The sequence below is a fragment of the Coenobita brevimanus genome, chromosome 47 (genome assembly GCF_032717465.1).
Source record: "Coenobita brevimanus isolate Jiangsu-jjx chromosome 47, ASM3271746v2, whole genome shotgun sequence".
NCBI lineage: Eukaryota > Metazoa > Arthropoda > Malacostraca > Decapoda > Coenobitidae > Coenobita > Coenobita brevimanus.
This window is the reverse complement of record NC_137000.1, coordinates 1,484,215-1,508,456: the sequence shown is the minus strand read 5'-3', so window position 1 is coordinate 1,508,456 and position 24,242 is coordinate 1,484,215. Positions and strand designations below refer to the sequence as shown.

At 44.8% G+C, this 24,242-nt stretch overlaps 1 protein-coding gene and 1 pseudogene across 1 annotated transcript in view; one reads left to right on the top strand and one right to left on the bottom strand.

Annotated features, from left to right (window-relative positions):
* Positions 1-5,376: 5,376 nt before the first annotated feature.
* On the bottom strand, positions 5,377-5,495 carry LOC145399168 (5S ribosomal RNA; annotated as a pseudogene).
* A 261-nt stretch (positions 5,496-5,756) lies between these two features.
* The window catches only part of PolZ2 (DNA polymerase zeta subunit 2), a 33,755-nt gene continuing 15,269 nt past the window's right edge, over positions 5,757-24,242 (top strand). Inside the window, exons 1-3 of the mRNA XM_080271769.1 lie at positions 5,757-5,853; positions 12,291-12,397; positions 13,190-13,308. Coding sequence (XP_080127895.1) covers positions 12,385-12,397; positions 13,190-13,308 — 132 coding nt within the window. The 5' untranslated portion in view covers positions 5,757-5,853; positions 12,291-12,384. The remainder of the gene's footprint in view (positions 5,854-12,290; positions 12,398-13,189; positions 13,309-24,242) is intronic.

Sequence of the window (24,242 nt, the reverse complement as noted above, 5' to 3'; positions counted from 1 at the left end):
CTGCCAAAACAAAGACAAATGCTGCAGAAAATAAGGGCCACAAATTTACCCTTGCCCTCTCGGATACGTTGTACGCCTAGTGACTGGACACTATAACTCGATCACGCTATCTCAGTCATCTCTCCTTTACTACCTTTTAAAGTTACAGACCGAGGAGAAAAGTTGACTTTTTTGCCTTTGCAACAGGTTGCCGTCATCACCAAGAACTAACACAAGCAATAACGAACCCTTGTCATCAGTATTTCTGACCAGTACTAGCAAAATCAAAGTGGTTCCGTGCAAGTCTCACCGTTCCCATCATCACCCAAGGACAGTACTAACACAGTACCTTGCTTTAAGCTCACATCATCAATATACTACGTTGCAATACAGGAAGGTTAAAATCTCAGAGTGGTGTGGTACGGGACAGCCAAAGTTTGCCCACATTGTGGCAATGTGGGCTGTTACATGAACTATTTCTATGTGATAGCAATATGAAGTACACAAGAAAAGAGTATGGGAAGGAAGGATATTCCCTGTCTCTGGGGAGGAAAGAGAAATACGCAAGATACGACGCAATGCTGGCTGAGAAATTCCGATGAACTCTTGGTCATGGCTGTGCAGAATAAAATCATTAGTCATTATCATCATCATACACACGACCAGATTAAAGTGCTATGGCCAAATACCTTGCAACTAGCTATGGGTCGACTTAATACCACATTGCTATAGGTCCACATCATCATTATATCATCATCATCATCATCATCATCACCATCATCATACTATCATCGACAATTTCAAAGCACACTACCTTGCAATTGGCTGTGGGTCGAGTTGAGACCACTTGTCAATGGGGTCAGCGCCGATTAGCCTGGCCAGAGCCGCCTCCGTCAGTGTCACCAGCCCAGTCTCGGGGTCGGCGCTCCACTGGCCTGCCTGTAGACCCCCGTCACCGCCACCGTCTCCCTCAGTCTTACCTCCGTCGCCAAGTCTCACCTCTTCCACCATCATCCTTGGACTTGAACCTCCTCTATTTGGAAGGTTCTCTGCTACCTTCTCAACCAGCTTGAAGGCTTGTACTCTTGTCGTAGCGAAAAAAATTGAGTCTTGTCCTTATATCTGCCTGAATGGTATTTATCCTTTCAGGTGAACCTCCTGTGTCTTGAAGGTTCTCTGCAACCTTCTCAACCAGCCTAAAGATGCTTCGTTGTAAAGAAATATACTAATGGAGTTTTAGTTACTTCTGCCGGAATTCCCCAGGCATTGCACTCCGACAATGCACCTGAATTCACCGGAAAGGTTTGGCAGGAATTAGCTAAAATATTCGGATTCCACATCTCCCACTCATCCCCCTACTGGCCACAAGGCAACAGCATCTGTGAAAGAAGCCATCGCTCCCTCCTCAATCAAGTCCGCACTCGCATCACACAAACAGGAAATGAAGACTGGCCTGCCCACGTCAAAATAGTTCAATGGGGCTTGAACACATGCCCGCGAGAAGACGGCATAACACCACACGAGCGAATATTCGGGGAAACCCCGCTCCTCCTCCCGCTCCACCACCGCCTCCAGCCACCCTCCCCACCCTGCCCCACCGACCCTCTCCACCATCTCAAACGCCGCCTCCACCACCTACAAGCACAACAAGACCTTACACCCGATACCAACCACACCAACCCCTACAAAACAGGCCAATCCGTCGTCGTCGCCCAACTCCCTACCCCTAACAAAATTGCACCACGATTCATCGGACCCTTCACCATAACTCAAGTCCCCAACCCGTATCAAGTCATCATCAATCAACACGGGCAGCAGCGCACGTATCGCAACCGCCACGTGCGACCCTTTCACTCACCCAACAATAACCACACGCCCAGCACCTCTGCCCGACCACCTGGCCATGACGACGCTTCCGGGAATAACCCCCCACACTCACATGCCTACTACTTCTCACCCCCACCCAGCACCTCACCTACCACCTCACCACCCCACACCACCCCAGACCTTGACCCACCTCAACCACCGCCCTCACCACCACCCCCACCCAGCACCTCACCTACAACCACACCACCCCTCACCACCCCGGATCCTGACTCACCTCAACCGCCGCCTACACCACCACCACCCCCAGGCACCACCACATACTCAACAACGCCCACACCACACTCCACCACCCATTCCCGCAACACCCCTCACACCACACCCCCTCCATCCCCTGCCTCTCCACCAACCCAAACCATTACCTCCTCAAATCATACTCCTCCACCTTCGCCCACCTGCGCCCGCACCACGCCCAGAACCACCCAAGCAAACGCGCCCGCCCTACCCAGCGACCATGCTCACTATACCCGCCACACAACCAGGCCACCCACCTCACCTCCCAACACCCGTACACCCTCACTACCACCACGTGCTCAGCCACCCTCACCACCCACACCCACCCTTACCACCACCACTACTAGATCAGGCCGCCTTTCACGCCCACCACCCAGATATACACCTACACCACCCCACGGTAACCAGCCAACCCACCATACACCACCACAAAGACCCCCTACCCCAAACACCTCCCCCATCACTCTCCCTCTCCACCAAGCACGATGGAAAAACCCCAAGTCCCAATTCCCCAAAGCCAAATCCCCTACCCACCGACCCATCCCCCATAAAAGCACCGACCCGCCAACCAAGAGCCAGCATTCAGCTACAGCCGCCCCGCCAAGCACCAACCACCAGCATGAAAATCACCCGCGTCCAGTGGCTATCTCACGGCCAGCCGCCCATCAGAATCCGACAGACGCCCCAGCTTCTTCGCCGCCTACGCCGCACAAACCACCCATCCTCCATCCGGCTGTTCATCAACCCAGCCCACGAACCGACCAGAATGACCAACCACTGGATCAACCTCCTGCAGCACCTCACCCCAGTCAACATGACACCAGCCACCATCACCTACCACCTGCAGTCACGGGGTCGTGACTTTTTCACGAGCGACGGTGGTAAAATGCCCGCGACCGGACCTTCCGCCCCGCCACCCCCCACACCACCACCGGGCCACCACCACCCCACCACCCGAGGAGGAGATAACGGTCAGGTTAGTGACCCGGGACAAGAGGGTCATCCAACCACCACTGACCTGTGCCCCTTCTTCCCGCAACTACCTCAACACCAGGTGAGCCTAGACCCGCAACAAGTTACACGGCGGGTTAACCCTCGACAGCAGTGGGGTGGGACTGATACAACATCAGTCCCTCGTAGTTTTGTGGTGACGACCACAGCTTCACCCCAACGGGACAGGAGGTCCCTGGGTGAGCTACGAGGTGTTTACACCTACTGCCACCGCGAGCCACGGGGAAGTACCATCCTCTGCCGCAACAATCCTGGTGAGCCACGAGGGGCTTGTATCCTCTGCCACCGTGAGCCACGAGGGCGTAATACCCTCTGCCACAACCAGGACAGGAGGTCCTTTGACGAGGGAGGAGAACTCTCTATAACAAATAGGGCAGGAGGCCCCAATAGTGGATTGTATGGGGCTCACCCCTAGCCACTCCAAGGGCAAGAGACCCTCACACAAAGCCACAAGTGGGTCCCAGGACCGATCAACCTGGTGCCACGGCAGTTGTGAAGACAAGAGAGAGAGTCGCCTCTGTGCTACCCTCCATAAGTGCAAGAGAGACCACGGCCTCCGTGTGTCCTCTAAAGTCAGCTAACTCCTGCAGGAGTTGCTGGACACCACCCGGGAGAGTTGCCCCAAAAGTGTCACCTGAACAGAGGCCCGGTCCCAGTCGGGACCTACCTCCCACCCCCGGGAAACTCTTGTCTTCCCCAGGTACCAGCAGGAGACGAGGCCGCAGCCCACACCTGACGGCGCGTCCCCCAGCAGACCTTCGCAGCCCTCGGACCCCCAGGCGAGCCCAGCAACCCGTCGACGCCGACCTCCCCCTGCCGCAGACCCTACGACGTCAGGCCCGTCTGCTACACCTGTTTGGCCCCAGTCCCTAGGGCCAGCATAGACAGGCCTCCCTTCACCGTGACCAGAGGAGGGCCTATAACAGGTCGAGACCCCAGGCAAGAGGGTCTCCCTGCACCGTGACCAGAGGAGGGCCTACAACAGGTCGAGACCCCAGGCAAGAGGGTCTCCCTGCACCGTGACCAGAGGAGGGCCTACAACAGGTCGAGACCCCAGGCAAGAGGGCCTCCCTGCACCGTGACCAGAGTGAGGACCTACACCTTATAGTGACAAAGTGATATCGCCCCAGAAACTCGGGCAAGAATAGTGACTTTTCCTTTCCTGTGGTGAGACAGAGATAGTGATCCAGTGACAGAGTGAACCAGCGGGATTACACCAAAAAGTGTCCGTAAATACCTTCCCCTGGAAAAGACTATAAGTTCTGGGCTCGTACAACTAGTGCTATTCCCAAGTCCAGTCTAGAGTATTCCCCCCCCCCCCTTTGTCAGAGTACGCGCGGGCGAGAGTTGCCGCGCCGAGCCCAACCAGTGAATTATAGTGCTCTACTCCCCTTGTTCTTTTATAGTAATAATCCCTCCCCGGCTCATCAAGCCCAGACATCTCGATTGCCCCAGCACACCAAGACCTTTTGGACTTTAATGCAAGTTAGTCTCATTCACTTATGGACTCTTAACCTATTGTAAAGTATAATTATAGTGTGTGTGAACATCCCGTGCTGTACTAACGTAACTTTGTATATCTGTATCCTCTGCCCATAATATCATTCTATGTAATATTGTCAAGGTGTTAGAGTTAAGGTAATAGATGTGTTAAAGGTGGACTGCCTAGTTTTTATGTCCTGTTCCTTTGTTAGTGCATTACTTCCGGTCCGGAAAGAGGACCCCGCTCAGTAGCTAGTGTTTTTAGTACGAGGAGTCGGCCAAAAAACACTCAGCATAACAGTTTGGTTGCAAATGGACATTTATGGGTAAATTCATAGTTTCAACCATCCCTATTTTACAACTTTTAACTATCATTTTCCACTATTTCCGACCATTCTAAGGCACTTTTCTTCTCTGGCATTTCCGTTGCAAATTATTTTTATTTTACTCTTGAAAACAACCAACCAATCTTAACCTAACCTGGAGAAGTTCAGTAAAAAAAATTTGCAAAAGAAATGTTATAGAGAACCCCCCCCACCCCCAATTTTGGTAGCTTAGGCCAAAAAGTAGCGTGGAAAAACCTAGAAGGCCGGCTGGTTGAAAGTAAAGATTCCCATTTATGGTGGTAAAATACTTGTCCTGTGTTGAAGATCCATGCTTAAATAAGTTCATCCATTCATTCATCGCCAGACGCCATGTATCCCAGACAGGGTGGCCAAGGACTTAGAGTTAATTGTTTTACAGGGAGGGGCACTAATCCTCCACCAACCCCACTTGACGTAGGGATGCCAACAGCATCTGATGTTCCCAGGCGGTCACCCATCCAAGTACTAACCAGACCCAACGTTGCTTAACTTCGCTGATCGGACGGGAAAAGGTGTACTCAACGTGGTGTGGCCGTTGCTTATATTAAGGAGAAAAAAAAATTGTAATGCAACAGGTAATTGTTAAGTTCAACACAGTTGTGTACTTTTTTTCCCACCCTTTTATAAGTTTTTAAGTGAGCGGGGTTTTTATCATAGGTTTTTTGGTCTAAATGCACATTTATGATGGTAAAATACTTGTCCTGTGCTCTATGGAAAATGACCAGTTCATGTTAAGAAGAGATTGTGGTGTGTTTACGCTGCAATCGGCAAGTGTAATTTTTCGGCTTTCTGTTTTGGCGGACAGAAACCAAGCGCCCCTAGACGAACTTCGAATCCGAAGCTGTAGCTTGGGCCGCCAAAAGGCGGCTTTAGTAAATCTCCTCTCAGCATTCGGCACGTATGTGAAAACCTTTTGTCCCAGTGTGACGCTGCCTACAAGAAACCAATCGATCCATCTAACCTAACTGGGAAGCTTTGCCTCCCAGACTCCACTGACTTTACCTACCTGGAATAGCCACTTAAGCTTCAAAGCCCCCTATCAGGCTTTAAATCTAACCCATCTTGTCCTAACATAACCTAATTAACTGAAATTATCCAAGCTCAACATATTATTGCACCAATAGTAAGACATGTTTTAGGAGAGTTCGGCGACAAGGTTAACTGTTGGTGGTAACTTTGTTGGGATTTTGTTTGTGTGAGATAACAAGTCTTCGCACAGTTCCCAGGTAAAATTTTAAAAATGCCCAGTATCTGTGGTAATTTATGAAACAAAGATCTTGAGAAAGGCCAATTCCAAAAGGATATGTGGAATCCCTGTGCCTGTGTGGTAAAACACTGAATGATTACCGGGTAAACACATTTTGTTCAATGACACATCCATTGGAAATCAGTAATAATGGAGTAAGGCCTAGTTTTTATAATAACAATTTCATCAGCGGCCCAGCTTTGTTGATAGTGGTGCCATTTTATGACATTTTTAAGTGTAGCCTGTCGGTAGACCTCAGCACATTTACTGATAATGCCAGAATAGTTGAGTAGTAGGGCTTGTGCTTCACAGTTGTAGGGTTGGCAGTTTGAGCCCGCACCAGGGTGCTGGTAGTGTATTTCTGATGAGATGCAGCAGTCTATCCAGGGATCTGTCCTTGCCATGGAGAGCTATATGGATCGTTAGTCTTTTTAGCTCAGGAGATTCACCCGTATCATTTACTGTCGGGGATGAACCTGGCATTGTTCTGGTCTGATTTTCAGTCAGCCATTGGTGCTACTTTGAACAGGTGCTTGTAAAGTTTTACAAGTTGCCAATACACCCCCTCCCCAGGTTTTGCCGTAGGCTATATTCTTCTGGACCTAACCAGCTGTAGTGGAATACTTAGAGTTAGGTATCATACTAAGCGTTTATGGTGGTAATATCCCTGAACCACATATTGGCAACTTGTAAAATAATATGTAAGTGCTTTCCCATTCCTGCTATCATTTTTTGGGGATGTTCTTGAAATAGCAGAGTTTGAATTGGTTTAGGCTTGAATTGCTCACCTCAAGGTCAGGTAAATTGGGGTCATATATGGCAATTCATAAAATGGCTTGTCATTCACTCTCCCCATCCCCCACACTTTTATAAAGCCTGGTTAGATTTGAATTGCTGTACAGTACAGGCGGCCCTCCACATTCGCGGATTCAAATTTCGTGGGTCAGATTTGCGGATTGCCCCTTGGTGGAACCAAGATAACGTTCGCAGTTGCAAAGTGCAGTGGTGCGGATGCTTATGGGTCATTTCACACCAAACCAGGCCTGCACCAAACCACCATGCTCCAGCACTTCTCTGTCTCTGCTGCAGTCTGTACTTACCTAATTGTATCTTTACAGGAATGAGTCAAGCTCGTACTGTCCCGTGTCTTAAACCATATTTATCATACATATCCTTAAATTTGTGAATTGTTTTGGCACATTATTTCATTCAGTAGTGCATTCCATTGATCAATTGCTCTGTTTGGGAAACTGAATTTCCTTACGTCTTTATCACCTCTCTTCTTATGCAGTTTTTTGCAGTGTCCTCTTGCTGATGCCTCTCCATATGTTAAGTAATCATTTATGTCTATTTTCTCCTTCCCTGATATGCACTTATATAGCATTATCATGTCACCTCTTTTCCTTCTCTTCTGTAGTGTTGGTAGATTCAGTTTATTTAGTCTTTCTTCGTAGCTTAGGTCCCTTAAGCTTGGTATCCATCTTGTAGCGGCCCTTTGAACTTTTTCAATCTTGTCTATGTGCTTTTTGAGATGAGGACTCCAGACTACTGATGCATATTCCAGGGTTGGTTTAATGAATGATGTTATTATCCTTCTTAGCATGTCTTCATTTATGTATGTGAATGCTATTCTCATGTTTGCAAGCAGTGTATACGTGTTCCGTACCTTCTCGCTGATGTGGTCAGCCGGAGATAGTCTGTTATTGATAATCACACCTAGGTCTTTCTCTCTTTCTGATGTGTATAGGGTTTTATTTCCTAACTTATAATCCCAATCAGGTCTTTTTCCACTTTTACCAAACTTGATTACATGACACTTGTCCACATTGAATTCCATTTGCCATGTACTACTCCATTCTTGAAGAGTAATTCTTCTTGTAGCTCTTTACAAGAGTCTGTGTTAGTAATTCTCCTTTGTATTTTTGCATCATCTGCAAACATATTCAGATAGCTGTCATTTCCAGTGTTACTGTTTATATCATTTATATACACTAAAAACATGATTGGTGCCAGCACTGAACCCTGTGGTACTCCACTACTCACTTCTTTCCATGATGAGTAGTTTCCTCTTAGTACTGTTCTCATTTCTCTTTTTATGAGAAAGTCTTGCATCCAACAAAACAATTTGCCTCGAATTCCTCCTTGATGGTACAGTTTCCATAAAAGTCTTTGGTGTGGTACTGTGTCAAAAGCTTTCTTGAAATCTAAATAGATAGTCCGCCCATCCTTCCCTTTCCTGTATTGTGTTTGTTACTCTGTCATAGTAGCTCAACAGATTAGTAACACATGATTTTCCTTTTCTGAAACCAAACTGTCTTTCTGTTATCATACTGTGTTCTTCTAGATGATTTACCCAAGCTTTTCTTATAAGCTTTTCGCAGTCGTTTCGCTGCCTCTACGCTGCCATGCCAAACACCCGTAATTTTGTTTTTGTGCCCAATAATTGTGCTTATGTGTTCAAGTAACACATAACAAGTGCATTGCTGTGCTGTTAGGTGAGTGAATTAGTGCCCGATTGTGCGATTTACTTGTGATAACTTTGTCCCATCTGTGTCATGTTCATCTTCATAATGATCATCATCATCACAAGTCGTCAGATTTTGTCAGCCAAAAGTTCAGGGACAGTGGTGAGTTAAATATGAATTTAATGAGTATGGTTGTAAGAAGTTGGGGTAAATATGTAGCTGATGACTTGCTCACACTCACATGGATGTGCACAAGACGCACTCAGTTGCGGGAGTCTGTGGAAGTCTCCATGTGCATGTTTACCCCAACTTTGTACAGCTATACCAAGTCAGAACTTATTTATTATTAAACATTTTTGTACAGTTGGTCTGCAACTACTTGTGATATTTAATGCTGTTTTCAGGTCCCAGACATGGTTTATTAGGTATATACAGGATGTGCACACTTGCTCGCAGGGGGTGATTTGTGGCCTTAGAGGCATTTACGCGAGGGCGCATCAAATATTTGCGGAAATTCCACATTCGCAGGGGGGGGGGTGTCCCCTATCCCCTGCAAATGTGGAGGGCCACCTGTTTATATATATATATATATATATAACAGGTGGCCCTCCACATTCACATTCACTCGAAAACTCTGTACACTCATTGGCATCACTCCAGAAAGACTCCCTCTCGTCTGCATCCCTTTAGCTACCAGGCTTATATGCAATCACAAATACCCACAACTTGCGTTCAAATTTTACTTTCGCCCACGTCAGTCTCGATGACACCTCCTTCTATTCAGGCACACACTGCGCACTTCCTGGCTCGCTAATAAGGCCACACATTCTCTCACCGTTCCTCAGTCAACACCTGACAATCTGCCATTCATACTTCCAAACTTAGACTCACCTTTCCCCTTCATCTTTGTTTCACTCAGAGCTAATGCATCCAACTTTCTTCTCACAAACATTCTCCCAATCTCCTCTCTTTTAACCTCAGTCGTACTACATCCACGCACATTCATAGACCCAGTCTTCAGGGGTACGGAGATAACTCAATCCCCCATCCCTTTCTATTCCCGCTCTAATTGGAGGAACTAAAAAAACAGAGGAGGGGGTCCCTAGTCTCCTCACCCATTCCCTTTTAGTTGCCTTTTATGACACGCTGGGAATACAGTGGCAGAATTCGTCCTAACACAACCTGGCTGCAGAGTAGTAGTACCACCCTATATTGTGGCCAGATTGTGCCCCCCTGCCACGGGGCGGGGGGGGGGGACAATCTGTGTGTTGTGATACCAGCACTAATATATGGTGTTGGAAGGACGCAAGTCATGAGTGAGAGAAGTGGAAATGTGTTGAGAAGAGTATGTGGAGTTACATGGAGAGACAAACTGACAAATGAGGAAGTGAAGGAGTGTTGTGGTTTGGGAGAAATACATTGTGGTGGTTTGGCCATGTGGAGAGTGAGAGACCAATGAGGAGAATGTATATGAGTGAGTGAGGTGAAAGGGGGGAAAGAGGGGGAGACCAAAATTGAGATGGAGAGATGGAGTGGGAAGGTATATGGGAGGGGAGGTGTGTGAGCTGGAGGGAGGGCAACGAAATGGCAGGAGACAGGGCAACAAGAAGTCGATTTGTTTGTGGCCACCCCTAATGGGATGAACGTGTCCGGCAATAGATATATATATGTTTCCAGACAGTATTACTCAATTTAGATGTGTCTTTTTGAGTTGGTTGTGTTAACCCCTAAACCGCGGGGTTGTTTTTGCTTGACTTGCGTGTCTCACGGGCATATTCGCACTCCGACAGACTCTTTAAAAATATTTGCCAAAAATCAGTTATTAGTCCTAGAATATTAAAATTACATATGCGTATGGCACATGCCTTCAGCTTTCTCCTGGGATGTTTGTTGAGCCTTCGTCGAGTACCGTAGGACTTGTGGAGACCTCTGAAGTTGGGTAATGAAGTCTCCACTTTACACTTCCCGACAACCCGTAATATGATTACCACAACCTGATATTATCACTAGAAGCACTATACTAGTTTGGAATCCATTCTCCCCCCCAAAAAAACACTGAAAGCAATGAAAATTACGAGCGCGTATGACCTTCCCACTTGCGCTGGTTGGCCGCTGGTGTTTCTGTCATTTATTATTCATAAAAACACTCACACTTTATATTTCTATTACTATATAACATTTATATATATCTACAGTCTTTATCCATAAGTTTCCTTCAGTAATAGTAGTTTATTGTCACTGTAGGCATTCAATTTCTCTTTCAGTAAAATATGTAGCATTCACTTTCTCGTCCTGTATACTAGCGTTGAGAGTGAATCTGTCACTTTCACTTCCACTTTCATAACTCATAATAATCATACATGCTAGAGTGAAACTTTCACTTTCATTACTACTAGTATATATATACTCTTATTCTTATATTACTACTCATTTACATTTCTGTTTATATACATTCTCTATTTTATTTACATTTCTGTTTTATTTACACTGTGTTATGCACTGTCACTTGCAGTAACTTATAAAACTATTTTCCACTGTTCACATATATTTACATTTATTGCTCTCACTTGCTGTTTACACATTATTTACATTTCCACTTGCACTGTTTTACTCACCAGAAAGATCATAGGCACTCTATCATTTTCATTGACAAATTAGCCAGTTGACGTTCCACAGCAGTCACTTAGCCCTTTACCCTTTTCCACACGAGGTTTAGTAGGGGGTAGAGGTCACAGGGCCCTTTGCATGGGGCTAAAAAGCGTCGGAATTGGACAGGCGCGAATTCTACGTGGTTTCACCTTGAAAGACGACAATAAACTGAATACAGTGTGGTGGCATAGCCGCCTAGGGGGAGTGCAATGCTGCCAATGTCAGCGTGGTGACAGCTGCTAATATATACGCTATGAACTGATTGGCAGGAAATCTAGACAATACATAGTAAATTAGGTAGTTCCAGGTGAATGTAAATATCACTTAGGCTTCTCCCTTCCTTTCTTATATATATTTTTATTACGAGAATAGATTGTATGGCATATTTCAATGGGAAATAAACAGCAATAATTAGCAAATGAGTGCACGTGAGGTGTTGTCAGGTGATAATTAGCCAATTCCAGGTGTATGGCACTATCACTTACCTTATTTCTTTTTTGTATATATTATTTGGTATAAGAATAGGGCATAGGGCTTATTTCAAAGGATGAAATCAGTGGAAAATTCCAGGGAAGATTTACTTAGCGTAGCACAGCCGGGCAGGCGAGAGGAGAGGGTAATGGAGGGGAGGTAGGAAGGGGAGTCAAGAATGTGGAAAAATGGCAAAATTGTCAACAATGGATGGGAGTACAGATGAGATTAGGAGTGCTGACTAGTGTTGGACATTGGCAGTACTGATAGATGATACAAGCCACCACTTGAAAGCCCGGGCGAATTCAAAATAACACAGAATCACAAAAGTGATGCCCCGCGGTATGATCCCTTGCTCCCAAGTGACACAAAAGTGATGCCCCGCGGTTAAGGGGTTAAGTGTAATCTTTATTATGGTGCTCATGCAAGTTGAATGAAATTGTCTGGTATCTGTTACATTCTCAGTCTGAATGGCCTAATAGTTTTTCCTTTTTTGTTCTGCAGATGGATGGATGGAGTCATTTTTACCTGAGGGGAGTTCTGTGGATATGAGTAGGTCAACTGCCTCCATCACTGTTATAGTTTGAGAAAAGTAATCATGGATTTTTCAGGTAAGACTTTTTATGTGTACTGTAGAGAGTAATATTCAGTGTATAAATGTGAAGCTTTGATATGGCATAAAAACAGTGTCAAAAGTATGATTATTGGGAATCGAATTATTGAGAAATGTGCTTGGAGTGCATGAGTGGATAGGATAAGAAAGACTGTGGTTCATGGAAGGTGTGCAATACATAAATCTGATGATGATAGGTTGAAGAGAGAGTGCTTACATGATATATGAAATGTTTGGACATTAAGGGGTATATGCTATGTGAGTTTGAAGGTTGGAAGGGGTATGGTAAGCCAAAAAAGAAATGGAATAGATTTGGTACAATTATTACATAAGAAAGTGGGGTGTGGAAGTTGTTGAGGTTAGGGAGCTGACAGGGGAGACAGTTGATTGGTTGAATTATGTCACCCCATTTTATATACAGTTAATGAGTTGTTTCTGCCTAGCAGGTAATGTGAAATGCATCAATAAGGAAAAATACTGGTATTCTCCAAATATCTGGGATAGTTTGGGCTGTGAGGTAGATGGTGGATCTGCCCCCATTCAGTGTTGTTTTAATGCTCACTTGAATTTTTGTACATAATCTCTGTTCCCATAGATCTAAAATTCCTAAGCTGCACAGTGTGTGTGTGTGTGTGTGTGTGTGTGTGTGTGTGTGTGTGTGTGACAAGATCCTCCTGAAGGCAGGCCCTTTGCATTTTCATACGTAGCTGAACTAGATACACATAGTTTGTGTATTGCCTAAAGTTGTCATCTCTTGAGTTGTGTTTGCTAAGTTTCATTTTTCCTGCAGTGTCCTGTGATATTGTACTGGAGCTGCTAGAAGTGGCAATCAACCTTATTCTATACACTCGGGAAATATACCCCCCAGCTGCATTTCAGCGTAGGAAGAAGTACAATATCCCCGTCCAAGTAAGCTATAGGAGTTTGTTCAGACTGGCACAAGAAACAAATAGCTGTCATGAGTAGTAGATATGTGGTACACTCCTGTTGGATAACTTTACAGTTATAGTATCCTACAGCCTAAATAGTGTCATTCCCTAATGTTGGCTTCAGACACCTGTTTTTTGGGCATGTGGTATTTGTAGTGTGCTTGAAAGTTGTGAGTTTTGAGAAACGCACTTGTTCTTGCCCATTGACATGTGGTATTTCTAGTGTGCTTGAAAGTTGTGAGTTTTGAGAAACATGCTTTTGTTGTCTTCTTGCCCATTGACAACCTCTCTGCTGTGTCTTGCTTAAGCCTGTTTCCTGTTTAACCCCACCAATCTGTCAATGTATTTTTTAAAAACTACATTCGTGCTACCTGTGCGCATTTTATGATATTTACTTTAGGAGAGTCATTTCGAGCTGTAGGGTTTAGCTACAACTTTTATTAATCTCTGGAACAAGAGAGGTCTTTTTCAACCTGAATAAAACCAATTTGAGTTTTGTTTTGTTTACAAAGACTCCACCATGCTTGTATGGGTCGGCCTTGGTCATCTGATGGCGGCTCTCCATGCTGGTCAGTCTCTGGCAGCCTGCCTATTAACCCGAGGTGTCCCGACGACATATGGATACATCACCACGTTTTGTCACGGTGACACCCGACGACATATCCATACGTTTTACAATTGCGAGGTCCATCATTTGCACATTTTTCAAATTTCACGGGTGATTTTTGGTAGGCATATGTGGGAGACCTTCCTCTACCCAATGCCAGGCGGGGATAATGCCTGGCCCCACCTGACCCCCCTCCCCCCCCTGCATGCCATTTTCTCGGCAACTCACTTGTTAGCAGTGACTTGGCCAGTAAAGACATGTCGCACCACGGTCTCTCCAATGACGAAATTCAAGGCAAAAGTGATTCCTGAGGTGGAGGACAAAGGAAGAAATAAGCCAGAGGAAGAAACAAGCAGAAGTGATGAGACGGTAACATCGTAAAAGAAGGTGCCATATGTTGATGTTTTTGGTGAGTGAACAATGCTTATATCGCCTATATTATTGTCTGAAAACCAATATACTCTTATACTACTTATAAATTCGTACCAAATAAATAAATATCAGACCAGTTACAAATGGTTTGAAATAGCTACCTCTCCCATAGAAAACGTTTTCTCGAAACTGGCCTGAGAGAACACGGTACGGTAACATGGTAAAGGTACTCTTACTTCTACCATATTTCTAAACTCAACTGAGCACTTTCTCTCTGAATTTTTGATGTTTCTCATAAAAAGCGGAGGCTTCAGCCAAAAAAAAATAATAATAATAATCTGCCGGGATTGGGGAGGGTCACTGGTGAAAAATCTGCTGGAACGCGGCAGGTTAAGTCCCTTATCCCTGAGGTCACACTCTATGATCTCGTCCCATATCTTTTTTGGTCTGCCTCTCGCAACCCTATTTCCAACGTTAACACCTTTCACTTTCTGCACGAAATTGTCATCCCCCATCCTCTCCATATGCCCAAGCCATCTCAGTGTACCTCTCCTCACCACAGCACCAATACATTCCGATCCCATTCTTCCTCTTAACTCATCCATCATAAACCTAGTCCCTCCCCAGGCCTCGCATCCAATGACACAATGCACATCCACCTAATCATTGTCATTTCTGTACATTTGAGTCTGTGAATATCATCTTCCATTATTGCCCAGGTCTCGCTACCATAAAGCATTACACTTCTAACACATGCCACATACAAAGATCCCTTAGCACAGAGGGAGTGCCCTCTCAATGTCAGAACAGGCAGCAGCTCCCCGAGTGTCTTCCAACCATTCCTTACTCTAGCCCCACCTCCAGGACATGTCTCCCAAGTAACGAAACTTATTCACACACTTGAGAGACTTACCAGTCTCGCTCTCTCTTGAGAGATCAGTCCTTTCATGCCTGACAATCTCCAGCTTTCCTTGACACACCACCCATATGAAATGAGTATTATCTTGAAGTGCACCTCAAATACCACTACATCTCTTATGCACCTACTTCTCACAAACAGTGCACAAGATGGAATTACTTTCCACGCCCTTGTGGCAAACTGCACATGACTGCTATCCCTCAGCTGTCACTGTACTGCCACCAGCCCAAGATATCATAACTTTTGTTTTTTTGCATTTACTCTCAAGTCCTTCTATGCCATGCCATCTCTCCACTTCCTAAATCTTTCTCCACATCCCTTTCATTGTCTGCAGTGAACATCAAATCATTGGCATAAAACATCCCCCACGGGAGTCCATATCTGAAGTCATGTGAAAGCACTTCAAGCACCATGAGAAACAATATGGGATATTGAGAGCAATAGGAGCGTTTGCGTGCCTGGAGAAATGCCAGATGTCTATCTATCTATCTATCTATTGCCAGACGCCTCAATCCCGTTTGGGGTGGCCACAAACAAATCGCCTCCAAGTCGCCCTGTCCCCCGCCATTTCACTGCCCTGCTCCCAACTCACCCCCCCCTCTCATATCTCTCTCCACCCCCTCGGCCTCCCCCTCCCTCTTCCCCCCCTCCACCTCACTCGCATACACTCTCTTCGTCAGCCATATGTCACCAGTATTTTATTTTTCAGATGGAAAAGAAAAATCACATGTCAGGCAGTAATTGAATGTCCATTTTCATGCATCTTACTAATTGTAAAAATATGTAAATATTCTATTCCTTCTCTTTAAAACAGTATTGTGTCACTGCAGCTTGAAAAAAAAAAAAAAAAAAAAAATACTCCACAGCAGTTGCAGCTTAGTTTATGCATGTGTAGAAATATTTATGTATATCTTTAACCAGTAACGGAAGTTACTTATAATTTATACTAACAAGTTAAACTTCTTGTAAAAACAAACAAAACTTAATTCACTTCAAGAAAGCTTGTCCAAATTTAGATACTGCGTGTGGTAAAACAAGTTTTCCGAGCAAACCAAAACAGCTGTCTGTCTTCACTCGCACTGATCTCCATCAGCTGATCTGTGTATGCTTGCATCGTACATCTGGCAGCACTAGGCCATGGAAAGACCATATGTGCCATTTTTTGTATAAGTCAGATTATATACAATGTGTCAATATTCATACGCCTTTTTTACTTCTTACGGTCCAAAAACAGTCTTATTGGCAGATATTTTCCTAACCTTCTTAGGGAAGAATATATATCTTTTTTTTTTTTTTTTTGCAGTATTTTGGGTGAAATGGCATAAGTAAGAGTGATTTAAATTTATTAAAGCTACGGTATTTGCTTAACCAGTTTTGTAATTATTGATCAGAAATATTACACTGAAGTTTAACCAAGACCCCCTTAGCCCATAGAAATGAAAACGAGACAGTTTCTGGTGGCTTCTGGCAGATTTTCCACGCCTCGTGAACGCTCTTATTTGAGACCCATTAACAAATACATATGTCCAACATGTTCAAAACCCGTCACTTCGAGTCAGCAGACGAAGGGTTCAATTCAGTCCAGTTTTTGCAAGAACTAGAACCATTTCACCTGCACAACACTTGCATCCAGAGAACATTACACAAACACCTGGACCTGCTTCTTATGTTCCTTCCCGCTACGCTCTAACCACCCCACCAGCTCCTCTCCTACTTCCTCCACACCTTCTCGGCATAACCTACCAATCCTTCCCACACTATCAAATCCCCCCCCCCTATTCCACCCTAATCTAATCCACCCCACCCCTTATCTCTGTCACAACCTTCTCCTATCCATTCCCCTCCACCCACACCCCAACCTCCCCCCCTGTGCTGCAGCACCCAACACATATCATACACACAACATTAACATCCTTCAAATAAACGTAGATGCCATAAACACCAAAAAACAAGTCACACAATTCATCAAACAACAGAACATACACACTGCCATCTTACAAGAAACAAAACTATGCAGGACACACAAAAAATCTACATTTAATCATTTCACCACCATCAGACAAGACCAGGCCAACAGCTCTGGTGGTGGACTCATCACCCTGGTACACCAATCCATCATCATCATCATCATCTGGACCTCCTTTCCCACCGTAGGGCAGAGTGAGGAGTAGCAATGTCTAGACAGCCCAAATTTGCAACAATCCGATGGGCCATGCTTCCATTCACTTATTTTTCAAGCCCCCGGAATTCTGGCTCTGTCGGATACACCAAAAACATTCACCACGTTCTGTAGCTTTACATAAACATATCCGGTTGAGTCAATCTGGATGCTGCCATGTTAAAAAGGGGTGCCAAGTCCCTGATCATGCACTTCTCACAATATTCATCCAGTCAGCTCGATCTCGTCAGTTCCTTAGCCTCACCGACTTCCAGACCTCCCTTCCTCACACACACATCCACCATATCTCTCCATCTTCTCCTTGGCCTGCCTCGCCTGCTCCCTCCTTCAAATTCGCTCAGACATACCTTTTTCATCACTGTATTGTTATTCATTCTCTCCACATGGCCATACTATCTCAATACACAGTCTTTGATTCTGGTGTCCACCGACTTCCTCACTCCACATCTTTCACAGATCACATTATTTTGTATGCTATCCACCCTCTGTACTCCACATACATTCCTCAGCGGTCTCATCTCCACTGCTCTTACTCTTGGCTTTTCATTTTCATGCCACACCATAGTCTCACATCCATATGTTAAAGTTGGTACTAACACTCCTTCATGTAAGCCTTGTGCAGCTGCAACACTCAAGCCTCTGTTTCTTATCAAGGCCTTCATTGCACCACCTACTTTTCTTCCTTGTGCCACTCTACTTTCAACTTCTTTTGCATATTTTCCTCTATTTTCTATCACTGTACCCGGGTATTTGAACTCTCTCACCAATTCCACTCTCTCTCCATTCACTAACTCCACTGGGAGTCACCTTCTCTCTCAGTAACCATCACTTTACTCTTTTCTACATTAACTCTCAAGGCACAACACTCACCGACCTCAACAAAACTCTGCACTAGCCTACCAAGTTCTTGTCTGGTACTTGCAAGCAGTACTGCATTATGAGCATACAAATTTGAGATATTTCATCCATCACCATTCATTACCAATGCCATCCCTCTCTCCATTACACGTGTTTTTACTTCTCTCATCACCCCATCCCTATACATATATATATATATATTATGCAATGAGCCGGATAGTGAAAGGTGTAAGGGCAAGAGATATTAGGTGGACTACCCGATCACTACACAGGATGATAGAAAACTCTAAGAAACTTTAGGTCTTATTAATAACTTAACACATTTACAAAAAAACTTAACACTAGTTAACACGGTTCGCCCAGGGAGGTCGTCTTTGATAAACAAGGTCGACCACCCAGAGGACAAACCGTTAACACAAATTAATGTATAAAAAAAACAAAGTAGCTTTCCAATCACCCGAAGTGAGCATTGATTAAACAATTCCGTCAGTGAACCCACTTGTAAATAGCGTAAATGACACCAATAAAATAACCAGCGAGTATCAGTCACAACAAAAAAAAGAAAGTTTAAACTTTAAATGTATAGGTAGGTGTAGGTGAAAAAGGTGGTTTAATATTGTGTTCACTCCCTCGTTGATAGTTCCAAGTACTCACGAGACCTTGCACCCAGAGTCCCTCAGGAGAGTGTTGAGCCTTGGCTGCTTGGTCGAGACTGACTAGAGTGAATGAGAAGGTCCCACAACACCTCGTCTAAGTCAGAAAGGGAGGCTCGGAGCATTGGCACCTGTGTTCGACTGTGTTGGAGCCTCGATCGTCGATGATTTCCCGAGAAGTGGTGAATGAGGCGAGGGCCATGATACCTCCCTCCTTAAGACGACGTAACTGGGTGGAGTCTGAGAGAAGATGAGGCCCTCGTTGAAGATTCCGACAGTCAGATGCGAGAGAGGACGTCAGCAATGCAGTTATGGGATCCTTTGATGTGTGTAATGGTCACATTATAAGGCTGTAGAAATAGGGACCATCTAAGAAGTCTCTGGTTTGTGAACTTGTTGCGTTGTAGGAACGCCAAAGGATTATGGTCCGTATATACCTGCAGTGGTTGGTGTCCGGCCTGCAGGTAACACTCAAACTTCCTGATGGCGTTTACGATGGCATATAGCTCCTTTTCTTTGGTGCTGTAGTTCTTTTGATGTTTGTCGAACTTTACAGAATGGTAGGCCACCGGATGTAGAATGCCGTCGTTTTCCTGCAGCAAGACTGCACCTGATGCGATGTCACTGGCATCAGTTTGCAAGGCGAATGGCTTTGAGAAGTCTGGGGCTCGTAAGACCGGACCCTGGGCCAGCAGATTCTAGAGTTGGTCAAAGGAGCTTTGGCAGTCCTGCGTCCATTCATACTTCACGCTCCCAGCAGCAAGTCTCGTTAATGGGGCAGCAGTCCTCGCAAAGTTGGGGCATAAACGTCTGTAGAAGCCCGCCATTCCAAGGAAGCGCCGTATCTCCCTTTTGTTAGTGGGCCGTGGGTACTGCAGGACTGCTGCTACATTGGCGGTTTTCGGTCGTACGCAACCATGGCCCACCTGGTGTCCCAAGTAGGTCACTGTAGCACCACCAAACGTAGACTTCTCCAGCTTAACTGTAAGTCTCGCCTCCCGCAGTCTGTGGAGCAGTTCCTTAATCTGGTGGAGGTGTTGCTCCCAGCTCATCGATGAGATCATCCACTCGTGGCAAGGGGTAGGCATCCGGCACTGTCACAGCATTCACTCTGCGATAGTCGGTGCAGAAGCGTAGTTGTCCACCCTCTTTGGGAACAAGTAGACATGGTGACGCCCACGGGGAGCAGCTGGGAACGGCCAACCCCTGTTCGAGTAGATAATCTACCTCCTTCCTCATCTGCTCACGTTTCTGCGGATGGAGACGGTAAGGAGCCTGGCGTAGAGGAGAAGTTCCTGGGAGTAACTCTACGTCATGAGATAAAAGGGTGCACTGCTGAGGATGGTCACCAAAAACCTCCAAATCTCGTTGAATGATTGAGGTGATGTCATGGGCTTGTGAGGGGGAGAGGTGTGACAAGTACTCATCCAGGTGTTTTAGGATGTAGGAGTTATTTCCTTTGTCTGTAGGTTGAATGTTTAAGTCTGTAAGGTCTGTAGAGATATTTAAGTCTGTAGGGTCTGTAGTAGTGAACATACAGCAAGAAGTTACATCGTTATCCTTATAATCTGGTGCAGGAGCTTTTCTTTTATAAGACTTTAGTAAGTTAACATGAATCGACTGAGTGGACTTGCGACGATCAGGGGTGTCTATGATGTAATTTGTATCACTCACTTTCTTTAAGATGGTATAAGGACCATGGTACTTCGCTTGCAATGGTGAACCAGGTATGGGAATGAAGGCTAGGACCTGATCACCTTCCCGAAATGCTCTTACTTGACCCTTTTTATCAAAGTTTGTCTTCATGACCTGTTGAGTTTGCTTAAGATTGTTCTGGGCAAAGGTACGGACTTTTGTGAGGGTTGCTTTCAGGTCATCAAGGTATCTAGTAACCGAGACAAGCTTATGGGAGGTAGAATTATGTAGTTTGTCCTTGACTACTCTTAGAGGTCCTCTCACTTTCCTCCCAAACAAGAGCTCAAAGGGAGAAATACCTAGGGACTCATTGGGCGTTTCTCTGATCACAAACAACATAAATGGTAAGGCCTCATCCCATTCCTGGTCCTTTTCATAGCAAAACTTACGTAAGAGTGATTTAAGAGTTTGATATCTTTCTAAAGCTCCTTGTGATTGTGGGTGGTAAGCAGTTGATAGAGTCTGAGTGATACAGAGTTCTGATAGCACAGTTTTAAAGAGATCACTAGTGAAATTTGTGCCTCTATCACTCCGAATTTCCTGCGGTATTCCAAAGGTGGTAAATAAGTGGGCGAGTTTAGACACAATGGTTTTCGAAGTGATATTCTTAAGAGGAAAGGCCTAAGGGTACCTGGTAGTTGGATCAAGGATTGTCAAGATGTACCGATTTCCCTTCTTTGTTCTTGGTAGTGGTCCTACAACATCGATTACAATTTTCTGGAAGGGTACTTGAATAGGTTGTAATGGGTAAGGTGGGATGGCTTGGTTTGGTTTCCCCACAACCTGACAAGTATGACAAGTGTTAACATAAGAGGCAACATCTTTCCTCATTCCTGGCCAATAAAACTCAGACAAAATTCTCTCACAGGTCTTAGTGATACCCAAATGTCCGGCAAAACTTTCATGAGCGATCTCCATTACTGGCCTTCTTAATATAATGGGCAAAACTATTTGGTGAACTTCAGCCCAAGTCGCTTCGTCTGGTAATTTGGATGGTTTAAATACTCTCATAAGAATTTGATCTTGAAGGTAATATGAAGGGTAGTGAGTGATCTGGTCTTTTGGAATGACTCTAGAGTGAAGTTTTGATATGGTAGAGTCATCTTTCCGAGCTTCAAAGAGAACTTTATTTGTGAATAGTGGACCGAGATTCCCTGAAGAGTGTGTACTATTATTAGGTGGCAGTGGTTGAGGAGGGGACTGTTTATTTAGTTTGGCTCGAGCGCGTGTTACAGCACAAACAGGGAAGAGATTAGGTTGCTCCCTTTCAAGGTCTCCCGTGGGATTTTACTGCAAAGGGGAGTCACTAATTATGAGTGGAGGGAACACCGAACCACCTGCCAAATCATTAGCCAACAAAAACTCAGCATCAGGCACTGGTAAGGACTGATCACTACTAACACCTACAAGTACCTGTCCCTTAACAAGAGGACTATCAAGGTATACCCGAGTAAGAGGAATAGGGAAGGGATCATGAAAATCTTTCAAGTAAACCTTTTCACCTGTGTAGCATTGCTCAATACCGGGGACTGCTGATTTTAAGATTAGGGATTGTCCTCCGGCAGTGTCTCTTATAATTCTAACAGGATGCCTCCTTGTAGCAAATGAAACTGACCCTTGGGACATAAAAGGTGTAAAAAGGTCAGTGGAGGTAGATTCTTTTACAGTGTTAAAGGAAGCTACAGGTTTTGAGAAGGCCTTTGCTACCTTGCATTTGGGATTTGTACAATTCCTTATGAGATGGCCAGGCTTTTTACAAAAAGAACAGAACAGAGTTGACTTGGCATCACTATCAACTGGCTTACCATACCCTTTTTCACCTGCACCGGATTTCACATTGTTCTCTAGTTTCCGGTCCCCTGAAGGACCCTGACGGTGCACTAGTGAAAATACATCTGCAATCTGAGCAGCTTTAAGCAAGTCAGTTTCGTCTCTGCTGGTGATGTGCAAGACTACAGAATAGGGAACTTTACTTTTAAACTCCTCTAAAGCTATTAAGTTCACAAGTTGATCAAAGGTAGTAACTGCGGCTGATCCGAGCCACTTTTTCAGCGATCTAAGCTTGTCTGATGGGAACTCCAGATAAGTCTGGTGCAGAGACTTGTTTAAGTTCCGAAAAGTCTGTCTGTACCCTTCAGTAGTGATGCACTATGCGGCTAGAATCCCCTTTTTTACCGAATCATAATCTGTGTTCTCTAGTCCCGCTAGGATAGTTAAGGCCTTTTCAGATAGTTTTGGCTTTAAGAGCCATGTCCAATACTCTTTAGCAACTTCAAAGTGCTCAGCAGAGGACTCGAATTCCTTGAAAAAAAGTTTCTGGGTCTTTGTCAGAGAACTGAGGCAAGAAAGACAAGTATTTAGTGAGTCCGACCTTGTTTTGGGGTGGATTAGTAGACTGTCTCTGTAGCATTGCTAATTGGAGTTTTCGTTCCCTTTCTTTTTCTTCTCTTTCTTTCTCTTCCCTTTCTTTTTCGTATGCTCTTTCTCTTTCTTTTTCTTTCTCATCCCTTTCTTTTTCGTATGCTAGTTTTATCTGCAAAGCCTCCAATTTAACTTTTTCTATTTCTAAAAGAAGCATTGGATCCTGGCCTTTGTTTTCTTCACTAGTATCACTGCGAGGTAAATCCCGAAGATGGACTAGAATCAGTGCCATAAGCTCTTCCTTAAGGATATCGCTAGCGAATGAGAGTCCAAATTCTTTAGCTATGTACTTAAGTTGGTCTTTAGTTGCTCTAGAGGTCTTAAGCTCCTCTACCGAGGGATTGCTGACAAACTCTGTCGGATCGAATTCTGCAGCCATTGTAAAATTTACGTTAAACTAATTAAGGAAAAATGTGAGAGAAGATGACAACACATAACCGCAAGTTATCTCCTGACTTTTACTAGAGATTAAGTACCGACATAAGATAAGAGGATTATGAAGTCCTGGTGAGTGAGGGGAGCGACCCCTGATGAGTAATCTCTTCAGAGAAGGTAACGAGCCACGAGATGCCAGCGAATGTTTCACCCCCCGTTAAACAAACAGGAGCCGACATGAAAGCACTCTTTTGAGTTTAGACTGGTCAAGTTACCCTCGAGCGACTTTAAGAATTGACTTAGAACATCACTGGTTCTGATGAGTAAAGACGAGTCTCTGTACAGCTAGAATGAGGGGAGAAGGCGCAAATCACTAGGGAATAATTCCGCTCAGTAACAACGCTCTAACTGACTGGAAGAACACAAAATAACCGTATGCCTCTACACCAGGCCTTCGTGTAGGAGTTTTAAAGGCTAGTCACCTGCACATTCATCCAGCAGAGTTCAAGCGAGGACTAGAACACTCAACGAGTGGGAGAGAAAAAAAAATAAAATCCCTGTATATGTAACGTGTGTGTAATGAGTGCGTGCGACAAGATAACTGGCTGTGTAAATAATTGATCCCGGACAGGCCCCCAATTATGTAATGAGCCGGATAGTGAAAGGTCTAAGGGCAAGAGATATTAGGTGGACTACCCGATCACTACACAGGATGATAGAAAACTCTAAGAAACTTTAGGTCTTATTAATAACTTAACACATATTTACACAAAAACTTAACACTAGTTAACACGGTTCGCCCAGGGAGGTCGTCTTTGATAAACAAGGTCGACCA